The following is a 13,171-nucleotide window of genomic DNA, read 5'->3' as shown; positions in this document are numbered from 1 at the left end:
ACTTTACTTACTTTACTTTACTTTACTTATTTCCCGCCAATATTTTGTGACCTTTGGCTGTTAGTGATGTCTTCAAATTTCCTAATTTGTTTGTGTAAAATTGCAACATTTGCACTAGATAAGCATCAGTGACATGTGTCATTCTGCATAGATTGTTCCCCTCGAACCATCCACCTTCTTCCTCTACAAACGGGCCAATACTTTCAAGGACACGTGTTTATGAATTTCACTGTGGGAAAATACGGATGTGAACATTGGTGTCTCTTGGAAAACAAGTGTGTGTCTGTCAACATTGGTAGCGGAAAATCTCCAAGCAGCGTCATCTGTGAACTGAGTGATTCGGACCACTGCCAGCACCCGAAAGATCTCAAGCCAAGTCAAGGTTGGACATACAGAGGCGCAAAGGTATCTCATGTTAAATTGAAACGATTCGGCCAGATTTCACCCCTTCTCAGTATAACTGAAGTGGTGTGGGTATTGCTTTGCTTTTGTTGTCAGGCTAAATCTCAGTTTTATCTCAGCTTTTACTTCCCGCATTAAAAGTGATTCGTTTATAGGATGTGAAACTAATTACACTCACCAATAGTGTAGCAAAACGTGGAAATGACATGGCTAGTCCTATAAAACGATTTTTCGATATCTTAATCTACTACAGTGTTGGGAAACGATTGAGTATATGTTAACAGGCAAGGCAAACCAAAAAGTAAGACAAATATCTCGCGAATCATACATTTGAGCCAAGGAACTTCGTGCTCTGAACTGAATTCGATACATTATGATTATCTTACCTCATCAGAATCCTTGCTGTTACAATCCATGCCCCAAGAATGGAAAGTGTCTTTTGGGATACACTGAGAAGAACTATGCCTGTGAGTGTCCACCGGGATTTACAGGAGAAAAGTGCGAAAACGGTAAGGACAGGCTAATGTCATCACCTTTTTTTGCTGCTTTCCTAGGAACGTACAACGTTTAAGTGTGGCAGCTATTAAAAAATTAAAGTTGAAGAAGGAAAGAGAAGGTTCTGCGAAAGCAGAAGTGATTTTAAAAATGGACTTTCATGTTCAAGTGCAAAAGCAGTTGTGTTCCTCGCTTTTAGCCGTATTGGAAATTCAATAGCCTGAGTTCATTTCGACCCTCGCTTTTTTGGCCAAAGGTTGGTCAGAAGTATCAGTCCGATAAAAAATAGGATGGTATTTCTCTCGCTGTTATAGCCACATTCAAATTCAAAGTCATTGAGGCGCCTTTCAAACAGTCATCATAGTTGATGATGGTGAACAAAGATCAAAGTGAATTGCTCGATGATTTTTATCAAACTTTGAAACTTTGAGTACCTGTATCCTTTTCTCATTTAGATATCGATGAATGCAACACCGGGAGCCATGATTGTAATGAAAATGCAACTTGTACAAATACGGCTGGAAACTTCAACTGCACATGCAAGCTAGGCTTTACCGGAGACGGACGGTCATGTACAGGTACAATAGCTAAGTGTTACTTTTATAAAAGAAAATATCACTGGTTCATTTTGAGCTGTGAATTTTTTAGCATACTATTTGTCAGAAGCGTAAACTCTCATATAAAATATGAGAAAACTTTTTTTTGTAGTTCGCCACATTCGTAAGTCAAGGCCTTGTTCAAACAGTCATGGTTGTTCAGTGATGATGGTGAACAAAGATCAACTGCTGGATGATTTTTATCAAAAGGATTTAAAAATCGTTAATTGAGTACCTGTATCCCTTTCTTGGTATTCAGATGTCGATGAATGCAGCACCGGTATCCATGATTGCAATGAAAATGCAACTTGTACAAATACAGCTGGAAACTTCAACTGCACATGCAAGCCAGGCTTTACTGGAGATGGACGGTCATGTTCAGGTGCAATAGCTAAGTATTACCTTTATTCGTAATGCCAGGAAATATCACTAGTTCATTTTGAGCTGCGAATTTTTTAACGTACTATTCGTCAGAAGCATAAACTCTCATATAAGATGTGATGATAGTTTTTTTTTGTGGTTGGCCACATTCGTAAGTCAAGGCTTTGTTCAAACAGTCATGCTTGTTTAGTGATGATGGTGAACGAAGATCAACTGCTGGATGATTTTTATCAAAAGGCTTTAAAAATCGTTAATTGAGTACCTGTATCCTTTCTTGGTATTCAGATGTCGATGAATGCAGCACCGGTATCCATGATTGCAATGAAAATGCAACTTGTGCAAATACGGCTGGAACCTTCAACTGCACATGCAAGACAGGCTTTACTGGTGATGGACTTTCATGTTCAGGTACAATAGCAGTAGTGTTCCTTTTATTCGTATTGGAAATATCACTAGTTCGTTTAGAGCTGAGCCATTATTTTTTGTCAGAAACAAAAGGGGTGGACTGTACTAGGACAATTCAAAGCATTCAAATTAAAGCATCGTGTACTGTGACAAGTTTTCCAGAGACCGATACAACGCGGGCTTGTCGTAGACCACTCTTGTCGCCGCGTCTGATTTAAGCTTTGTTAACCCCTTCCACAAGCTAGTGTGAGGTATGGGTGTTTCCATGAGATGAGGTCACAGCCTGCTTCTTAATGCAAGAACAAATGTTCTTCAAAAAAGGAATGCAAACCAGTTTCCTAGGTCAATCAAGGTTTATATAATAAGCTCAATAATGCACGCATTGGTTTCTCACCTTATGATCTATTAGAGGACAAACGCAAAGCAGACGTCATTATTTTATAAAACAAGTATTTAACAAATGGAAAGTGGTTCAGCGTTGTCTGTACTCTTATCGACAATGATATTCGGACTCACGAGGCGCAGCCAACGCCGAACCACTTTCGATTTGTTTTTTACCACAATATTCAATGCCAAAGAAAGTGTTTATTTCAGAGGGAGACCAAACTCATGACACAAAGAAAGAGCAAGCGTTGTCTATAACTTTCTCGCAATACGATTGGTTTTTTTCCCAAAATGAGGGTTCCTGATTGGCTATTACATTGCGTGACAAATTGACGCGAGCAGTGTTGTCTAGACTCTTATCGACAACGGCCAATTAGCCAATCAGATTGCGAGATTACAAGCAATTGTGGTAAAAATCATATTTTTCGCCGTGGGTATATGTTTAGTGATTGATCACAGATGGCGTCAAAATGTGGTAGGAACATCAGTGACACACTCGACTGCACTTTTTTGTTCTTACCACATTTTGACGTCGATCTATTACTGAACAGACGCACGGCAACATGGAATCTATTTGTTAAATAGACCCATGCCTCTCATAAGCTCGGCCGCTGGACAATCAACTGCCAACGGCGCATTTTGCTAATGGTAAGTTCCTACTGAGTCCCTGGTAGTTGCAGTCCTCTGTGGGGGCAAAGGGACAAAATCGTAATTTCGATATAAAGTGCAAAACTAGCTGTTAGCGCCCACCGTAAAAGGACTTAAACTACTCAGGAATCACTAGGAATCAACCATTAGGAAAATGGCAATTCGGGAAATTTAATGCAACTTGTGCCGCCTGTTTGGAGCAAAATCACAAGGAGTTAAAGTGCTACTTATGTTCAAAAAATTACTTCCTTTTTTTTCAAATTTTAAAAGTGTGTTTGCTTAACACCTGACTGGCCAAATTTTGAGCTTTGAATTTTCTGACGTTCAAAACTGACTGATTGGACCTCAGAGGGTTGGATCTAAGGGAAAGTGACGTCATTTACTCACAACCTCAAAATTTTAACGTGTAAATGCAGCGTCTTGTTTATGCAAAACACGAGTTCAAAAGTCTGAAAGCCCAAAACTCCAGTGCTGCATATTAATTTTGCGGCGTACACACGCATTGCATTCTTAAACGGTAGTAGCCAAAGCGCGGGGCCGGGGTCGGGGTCGGGGTGTCTTTTTTTCCAAAATTTGGGTCATTTTGTCGTCATTCTCGAATGACTGTCATTTATGGTGGCAATAAGTCAAAAAAATTGAGGAACCTACGGAAGCTATGAAAGCTCTTAAGGGGCATTTTATGTCTTTCCGAAAATCGAAGTTTGTTGTTCGAAATTAAGAGAATTTCCGAAATTGCTAAAATTGGAGATTATGGAATACACGCTAACTGCCAGACAGAGTCCCATCGTAATATTCACTTCGAAAAAAAAAACAACAACAGAATCACAGTTCCACGATGATCGTCACGCAGTCATGCAGCGTTCTTTTTGCCTGTTTGTTCGTGTTGTTGTCAATGTTGTTGTCTGATTTACCACAAACGGTTTGTATTAAAGTCAGTCGCATAGGAACTTGCTAGCCAATTCTATTCGGACTTCAAGGGATCGAATCCAATTTTACGAGAAAAAGCACAACTACACTTAGAACAATTTTGCGAAAACAAGCAACTGAGAACGTTTGCGTGACGACCATAGTGGAATTATGGCTATGTTCTGTTTCGTTTTACTTGTATTGCGGAGAAGTTTCTTACGAAGTAGACATTAAAATGTGGTTTTAAAATGTGGAGCTCGGCGAGTCTTCAGTGTTTCTAGGTGATTCGCACCTGCGTACGAGCCAATGATCCTGTAGATTTTCAGATTTTTATTCGTACTAGCTGCTCGATCCATATGTCGTTGAAGTAGTCGACTGAAAGGAAAATATTACAGAAGTAGATTAATGTTTTGGAATGCCGGCGATAGGCTAAAAGAAGAATGCAACTGATTTCTTGAATATATTACAGTTTGTGTCTTCTAATCTACACGATCTTATGGTTTGATTTCTTCTATTGATTGTCTTTAACGTTCTTGATCGGAGGAAAGTGAAAAAGTAATTTGCGCGATTGCAGTTTCGATTTATATATTTCTGAATTTCTAATTAGTTGTCACCTTTCAACTCATGCAAACTTGCTGTGGTAAATAAAATTGCAAATATAGTTCCATACATTAAAACAATTAGGCAACATAACTTAACGCGCGAAGCGCGAATCACTTAGTTTAAAGGGGCTAGGTCACGCAATTTTAGGCAATTTCAGCACTGATCGAATGGTCATAGAATTAACAAAAATATCAAAATAACTGTTCAAAACTATAGAGGAACTCTAACAAAACACAGGGAAGCCAAGAAGGGACATGGATGGACAAACCTGGAGAGGATTGAAATGGATTGAATTTGGGTAAATTTGAAAAACGTCGGCCCACCTTTTTTCAAATTTATATCAGTCTATGTCAAAATTTCATTTACAAAGCTGAAAAAGCATTCTCAGTTGTTATGTGGCCGTGATTTTGCAAATGAAAGATTCTTGCTCTGCCAATTTGACGTTTAGAGCTCATAATTAACAAAATTAAACAAAATTACCTAAAATAGCGTGACCTAGCCCCTTTAACGTATTAAATTTCAGTTGGAAATTCTTTTCGAAAAGCAAACTTATATTTTTTTGACTAATTTCCAACATAGATAAAGGAAAGATGCCGAACATTAAAAAATAACAGTATGGGAGAATAACTACAAAAATTGAAACGAAAACATTTTGAAAAAAAATGACACCCCGACCCCGGCCCCGGCCTCGGCCCCAGCCCCGGCCCCGACCCCGGCCCCGCGTTTTGGCTACTACTTTTTGTAAGTGTCACTAAACCATTGTTCAACGCTTCCGTAAACAATGCCGAATTTCTCTGTCAAGCTCAGCTGATTCCTCGATTGTGGCAGCATTAAGTTCTATTCGGCTCTTTTTGGATTCACGACTTGTTGCTTCCGAATACATTCCAAAGGATTTACCACCACTACAACACTTTCGAGTCGGTGGAAGTGGAGCGATGCATTTTTTCTAGAAGTTCGGGACTGTAAATCCCGTAGGAAATACAACTACAATGTCTTCTTTCAGACAAACCATGCTTCGGATGCATTCTCCCTGCTCATCCTTTAAAGATTTTTGAAAAAAATCTGAAGTCGAGGCAACAGCAGCTGTAAACAAATCCAAACATCATTCCTGTTCAAATCCTTCTCGACGAGCATAATATGATCAGATGTTAACTGATTTAACTTAAGGACGTTCGCGCCAAAATCTTCCTACGGTGAGATTTTCTTCATTTCTCGCCTAGAGTTAGGTCATAAAGTACTTACTCCAAAAATGAAAAAAAAAATGGGGGTCACCGACTTTGTTTCGGAGAAAATGGCAGTGGAAAAATGCCTTAATTTCGAGAAATCGGTCATAATAGCGAGATGTAGACTCATCTGCTCATCCATCGAAAATCATAAAAATAAACTGTTGGAGTGAAAGTTTCCGTGCATAGGTTTTTAGGAGTGAGATTTTTAGATAATTGTATGCCGCTAGGGATGTGGTAAACAGTAGAGTTCATCCTCAACGAGCGTTTTCGTAAGCTCTATCCGTTGCAACCATTACCGGAATTCGATGGCCCGAGGAAGGAAAATGTTAAAAAAAGATTACTTCTTACGGTGAGAATTTTTTTATTTCATCATATTTTGTAGATAGCAAGTAAAGTAAGTGATTCATGATTAAAAAAATAGGGGTCACCGATGATCTGAACGAGTAAAATCGATGTGATTTTGCAAAGCTCTTGGAAAAGTTCGTTTGTCACGCTTTTGCGTGACCTGTCGGGCAAGGACTAGAACTAGGACTGGAACCCAAGAGAGGATCGATCGTTGAAGAGATGAAAGGTTTTTACCGAAAAAAAAAACCCTTCTCGAGCATAGCAACAAAGTTTTAAGCAGGGGTCACCTTCATTTGGTTGGTGTTTTGTATAATATCTCTCCATTGCCTTCATGCTCATCCTCTGGAGTGTGTTTTTTTGTGAAATTCAATCGCTGATTGTTTCCACGCAGGTCCGCAATATTCAAGCGGACGAGGACGAAAATACTGCTCAATTTTCACGAAAGTAAAGGAAAAGAACTTTAAAATATGCATTCACTTTGAACTTAAGTTCGTAGGGTAATAAAAACATTAAAAAGAAACAGCCCCATTAAATTTACGCAACGGTTCGTCCTCGAGTTTTCCAAACTTTCAGCCACTAGTCTACTCGATCAGCCACCTTTTCCAGAGCTTTTCCATACTCCCGCTCACTTCTCTTTGAAGTTTCATGATGATTCGGAAATAACTGTGCAGTTCTTTTGCCGGCCTGGAATTTTTTCCTCGACGTTTTTGTCGCCATGTTATTTTAACTGATGCTTGAAAAATCTGTGTGAAAGTCAAGTAGACGAGTGCACGACTGATAAAACCTCGCGAATATCAGTCGTGCAGTAGTCTACTTGACTTTCATAAATATTTTAAATCAATTTTGACTGATCACGATCTTCCCTGAACTAACGCTGTGCAAGAGTTATCGTCCACGGTTTTTGCAAAGGTTTTAAAACCTCAACTTCACTAATGCTCGAAGTAATGCGTGACATATTACAGTCGCGTTACCTGCGCAGTAACGTTGCGCACAAACAATTAGCGCGAACGTCCTTAAGTATGATTTGCATTTCTGTAACCAATCGGAGCGAGGCTCCAAGAGCTCTATTGTTTCTCGGCCAACCAGACAAAAAGGCCAATTTCTCGACTTTTTCACATGCGATCCGTACAGGAAATGTATCATGCCCTGCTTCCCCAAAATGATAAGTAGGAAGGGAGGTCATGATCGCAGGTTTTAGCTTCACTTGATTTCATAACCGGAGTCAGGGTCAATATATGGTCCATTTCATATATATCATTTCGTTCAATGAAAAATAATTCTAACATAATAGATTCCTCGAGTGATCACACGTCTCTCAGTACATCCACAAGGGCATTATTACTACCCTCCTCGTATTCTTCGTCCTTTGTCTGTTCATTCGTTTGCTTCCAGAATAAAGTTTAAATGGTGGCTTCCCAAGCCATTGTTTTTAGGAGGAGGTGAAATGCGACTCCACCAAAAACGACTGCATGGGAGGCTAGGTTTATGGGTCATCAACATTAATGACTTTCATGTAAAATCTCGTGGCTTTCCTGTAAATCTGAGCTAAAATCATGCATGTTGTTTGTTTTTCTTTCTAGAGTGTGATTTTAATCTCGGCATGGAAAGTGGTCTAATCTCAGACTTGCAAATTAGAGCCTCTTCACAATGGAATAGCAACCATGCCCCCAATCAAGGAAGACTGAACTATAAAGAAACCACAAGCAAGGCAGGAGCTTGGGTAGCCGCTTGCAATAATAGCAATCAATGGCTGCAGATTTGTCTGGGTAACGCCATAATAACCCGTGTCGCAACGCAAGGAAGAAATTACAACCGCAGTTGGCCTTATGGAGTCAACACTCAGTGGGTGACAAAGTACAAGCTGCAGTACAGTAACGATGGTGTGACTTTCCAATACTACAAGGAGCAAGGAGTAGTGAAGGTTAAAACAAATATTTCATATATGTTGCTTTGAACTATTCAGTTACTCCTGGAAAGTAAAATGAGACTTTAGGAACGCAGACTGAGCAGATATGAACTAGTCTCCCAACAGGAAACATATTCGTAGGAGGTAGCCGTGTACATCTAGTCAGTCTACATCCGTTGATTTCACAAGGCAATAATTGTTACCCAGCAAAGTACATTGAGTTTCGTCTTCGCAGACTCACGAAGGGAGCAGTGGTGGGGCAATCATGGTGAGAGCACTCGCCTCAGACCATTGTGGCCCCGGTTCGTTCCAGAAACTCGGCGTCATATGTGGCTTTGAGATTGTTCGTTCTCTACTCTGCTCCGAGAGATTTTTCTCCAGGTACTCCGGTTTTGAGTTAATTTCGTTAGTGTCCCCAATTAGTGCTTTAGTACTAAATCCATTGACATCATTATTGTTATTGTTCATGAGAACGAGTAATTGAATGTAAGTTTCGCACAACTTATTAATCGATGGTTAATAAGTTACTGATTACGAATTGAAATGTGGGTCGGGACAAGAAAACCAGCTAAAAACGAAAAAAAATAAGGCCTTAAACAATAGCTCCTGCGTATAGTCGACCCCTTTCAGTTAATTCCCAGACTGGAGGACAAAACAATAAGATTTTTTTGCATCTGAAAGGATTGTTTCTGTCAGGGGACAGAACAACCATTGTTTTGTCCTCCAGATTTGGGAATTACTGAAATTGGTCTATAAATAGTAACACTGGCACGAAAACGACGCCCTTTTCAGACTAGCTATTAACAAGTGTAGTTGTGGCAAACTATCCCTTATTTCCCCAAAATTACAAATAGCCATGTTGTAAAACGTTTTTTGTTTAGTTTCTGAGCCATCCGAAGAGTGTTAATAATTTAGTTGCCATGAAAACATCAAGTTACGTTAGAGAAAAAATGTCACAGTGAATCGTTGGGACTTTGTTTCAATGTTTCAAAAATAAAATTATAATAGTTAAAGCCTTGTGCAGCCAGTTGGACCCCTCCACCAGCAGTCTTAATAGGGAAGGAGCTCTTCACACTGAGATTCATTTTTTAAAGTATCTTAATGAAGTTTAAGGTTAGGGTTTCTTTGTTCGCTTATCTCATCATATAATTTTTGTCGTTATTATATACTCTTGATCATTATCATGATCAATTTTGTCATTCTTATCTTTATTATTATTATTATTATTATTATTATTACTATTATTATTATTATCATTATCATTATCATTATCATCATGGCTTTTTCTTTGATTAGTATTTTTCAGGTTCTCAATTCCGTTATTCTTGCCATGAATCATCATAAGATAAAACGAAACCAGTGACTATTAAATCTGGCTAGGGAATCATGATTGATATCTGAATAACAGCATAGCTAGTATAGCAGCTGACGAGATGACGACGGTGCAAATGTGTAACAGTTTCTCGCTTTGTTTTGTTTTTTACCCAGGAGTTCACTGGAAACTCAGACCGCGACACTGTCGTTGACAATGTTCTCAACTCGCCAATTGAGATGAAGTTCATCCGTTTCCAACCAACAGCTTGGCATGGTTACATATCAATGAGGGTGGAACTCTATGGATGCCGGAAAGGTAGCCATTTTGTTCTTTTCTCTCACCTCGTTATTTAGATTCCTCCCTGTTCTTGTTCATTACTGTCGTTATAATTCACAATTATTCTAGGAGCCGGGCTGGATAAGAAATGATAAAAACAAACATAATGACATGATCATAATGTCATTTTATCTCAAGGCTTGTCATAGCTGATTAAATGCCATATTAAGTATTAAGGCTAAATGTAGTTCACAAATTTCTAGTTTCTAAAGAAACCGTGGTGCTGCGTCGGTGGGAGAGTGAAACAGGAAAATTTGGTTTTATCAAACGTGTTGATAAAGGTCGAATAGAGGTTTTGCACGGCAGCCATGTTGCATGGCAGGAACAATGAAAATGTTTTGCATTAGAAATAACATTTTTTCCCATAGGAAAAATAATCTTTTGTTCCTGCAATGCAACATGGCTACCGTGCAAAACCTCTGTTACCACCGTGAACGATTTGGAAAGCTGACGTTTCGAGCGTTACGTTAGCCCCTTCGTTAGAGCGAATTGAGGAATTGTGGGTGTTGTTGGTCATGCGGGTGTGGAAGAGCTTTGCCATTGGTGGAAATATAGTAACACGAATTTGTGAATAAATTAATGGAATGAGAGGCGTTCATTGATTCCGTGAGGATAGGGTGTGCCTAGTTGAAAGATGAATTTTTGTTCCAAATTCTTGCGGCTTTGTTTGTTCGCGTGGTCTAAGGATAGGCCGCAAATTGTCATGTTGTGGCGGGAGTGATTAGGACTGTGTCGTTTTTTCCACATCTCGTAGGTATTCGCAAAAGCGGTCCGCCAATCTTCTCCCTCTTTCGCCTATGTAGGTCTTCGTACACAGTGTGCACGTTATGCAATAGATGACATGAATGGAGATGCATGTAAAGTGGTCAGTGATTTTAACGGATCGATTCGGTCCTGAGATCTTAACCATGTTAGAAATAAAAGGACAAGTTTTGCATCGTGTGCGTGTACATTTGAAAGTTCCCGGTTGGTTGTCAGATTTAATTGCGCTCCTAACTAGAAAGTTACCTATGTTTTTGTCGCGCTTGAATGAAATAAGTGGTGGTAGAGGAAATATATGTTTACTTTCAGGATCATTGCGGAGAATCTTGAAGTTTTTGAGAATGACATTTTTGACTGCAAGGTTTGTGGATGATACGTGAGGATGAATGGAATTCTGTTGGGTTTCTTCGTTCTGTGACGTTTGGAGTGCGGTTTCGCGATCGATTTCTTGGACACGATGTTTTCCCAAATACAAACTGGCACATTTCCTCGCACTTGCTGTTAAAATTGGACTCGTCACTACAGAGGGGTCTTAGTCTAAGAAATTGAGAGAATGGGATGGCGTTTTTACGTGTTGTGGATGAGAGGACGAATGCAACAAGTAGTTATGGGAATCTGTTGGTTTGTAGTGTACGCTTGTAGATAAAATGATGCCTTTGACTGAAAGTTTTTATTCCTAACATGGTTAGGATCTCAGGACCGAATCGATCCGTTAAAATCACTGACCACTTTACATGCATCTCCGCAAAAGTCATCTATTTCTTAACCTGCACACTATGTAAGAATACCAACATAGGCGAAACGGGTATTGCCAGAAAATATCACTGGTTCATTTTGAGCTGCGAATTTTTTAGCATACTATTCGTCATAAAATATGAGAATATATTTTTTTGTAGTTGGCCACATTCGTAAGTCAAGGCCTTGTTCAAACAGTCATGCTTGTTCAGTGACGATGGTGAACAAAGATCAACTGCTGGATGATTTTTATCATAATAACATAGAGGGCAAAATTACTGGATACTGATTGGTCAATGAAGAGGGTATTTTTTCTTAATTTTGCTTGAGAAGAGGGCAAAATTACTCGATCACGATTGGTCGAGCGCCAAAAATTCTCGCTCCTGATTGGCTGAACGTAGCTCTTCCACATTCAGTTGGTTTCTTCTGTTTGAGCAAAACAACTTCGTCTTCATCGAAGTTTGTCTTTTAATTAGCGCTGCATTCGCCGAAAAGGCATAAAGATTAAGAACTAGCTTTAAAAGATGATCTGGAATTTGAATTTTCGAGTGACAAGAAGAAGGGCAAAAGATTTTTGTCATGAAAAGCTTAAAACTTGGATCGACTTACATGGCGCCCGGCGTAGCGGGATTGTGTGGTTGAAAAACAAAATGATTCCTTTCGTCAAGGGCTTTCAGTTTACCACGACATCTTGCAGCTCAACAAAAAAGGTCACAGAACAATTTGCCATTGACGGGAGGAACGAGTAACTCAAATTTGGTGGATTTCTTTGGACAAACCGTTTGCTATGTTTACGGATGCGTATTTGCAAGTGGTAAAAACCTCTACAGCACAGGTGAATAAAATAAATTGAAGCTTAACATTTGGTTTAATCGTTGTTACTGTTGTTCAGGAATGAAACTCGTATTTTCCTCTCGAGTGGCTGTAAATAACAATCATCTATACTCGTTTTGGACGCAAAGAACAAGTTGACTTGCTTGTCAGTTGTTTTGCTTCCGAGCGAGCAAGTGTTTTAACTCCGCTTAGCTGCCTGTTTTTCGAGGTGCCTCAACAGTGTTAAGAAAATTTTGCCCTCTATGTTATTAACAAGTAATCGCAATGGGTCCTCGTAAAATTAAGGATTAATATCACTTGTGTTTTCAGAAGTTGCTGAAATTGCCCTCGTCGCTGCGCGACTCGGGCAATTTCAGCAACTTCTGAAAACACGCGTGATATTAATCCTTAATTTTACTCGGCCCCATGCGATTACCTATACAAAGGATTTAAAAATCGTTAATTGAGTACCTGTATCCCTTTCTTGGTATTCAGATGTCGATGAATGCAGCACCGGTATCCATGATTGCAATGAAAATGCAACTTGGACAAATACAGCTGCAAACTTCAACTGCACATGCAAGCCAGGCTTTACTGGAGATGGACGGTCATGTTCAGGTGCAATAGCTAAGTGTTACCTTTATTCGTATTGCCAGGAAATATCACTAGTTCATTTTGAGCTGCGAATTTTTTAACGTACTATTCGTCAGAAGCATAAACTCTCATATAAGATGTGATGATAGTTTTTTTGTGGTTGGCCACATTCGTAAGTCAAGGCCTTGTTCAAACAGTCATGCTTCTTTAGTGATGATGGTGAACGAAGATCAACTGCTGGATGATTTTTATCAAAAGGCTTTAGAAATCGTTAATTGAGTACCTGTATCCTTTCTTGGTATTCAGATGTCGATGAATG

The 13,171-nt window shown here is 39.3% G+C and overlaps 1 protein-coding gene across 1 annotated transcript; it reads left to right on the top strand.

Annotated features, from left to right (window-relative positions):
- The first annotated feature begins 775 nt into the window (after window positions 1–775).
- LOC138029408 (protein kinase C-binding protein NELL1-like) lies at window positions 776–13,168 on the top strand. The gene is made up of 8 exons (XM_068877157.1): window positions 776–911; window positions 1,353–1,475; window positions 1,753–1,875; window positions 2,160–2,282; window positions 7,972–8,312; window positions 9,786–9,927; window positions 12,754–12,865; window positions 13,159–13,168. Exons 1-8 carry the CDS (start codon window positions 776–778, stop codon window positions 13,166–13,168), a joined length of 1,110 nt encoding a protein of 369 aa, XP_068733258.1.
- The last annotated feature ends 3 nt before the right edge of the window (window positions 13,169–13,171 follow it).

Source organism: Montipora capricornis, chromosome 13 (genome assembly GCF_036669925.1).
Source record: "Montipora capricornis isolate CH-2021 chromosome 13, ASM3666992v2, whole genome shotgun sequence".
NCBI lineage: Eukaryota > Metazoa > Cnidaria > Anthozoa > Scleractinia > Acroporidae > Montipora > Montipora capricornis.
This window is presented reverse-complemented; position numbering and strand designations above follow the sequence as displayed.

Coding starts and splice junctions, on each gene's coding strand:
- LOC138029408 (XM_068877157.1), top strand. CDS start 776: ATGATTATCTTACCTCATCAGAATCCTTGCTGTTACAATCCATGCCCC. Junction 912..1,352: donor AGGAGAAAAGTGCGAAAACG/GTAAGGACAGGC, acceptor TTTCTCATTTAG/ATATCGATGAATGCAACACC. Junction 9,928..12,753: donor ACTCTATGGATGCCGGAAAG/GTAGCCATTTTG, acceptor CTTGGTATTCAG/ATGTCGATGAATGCAGCACC.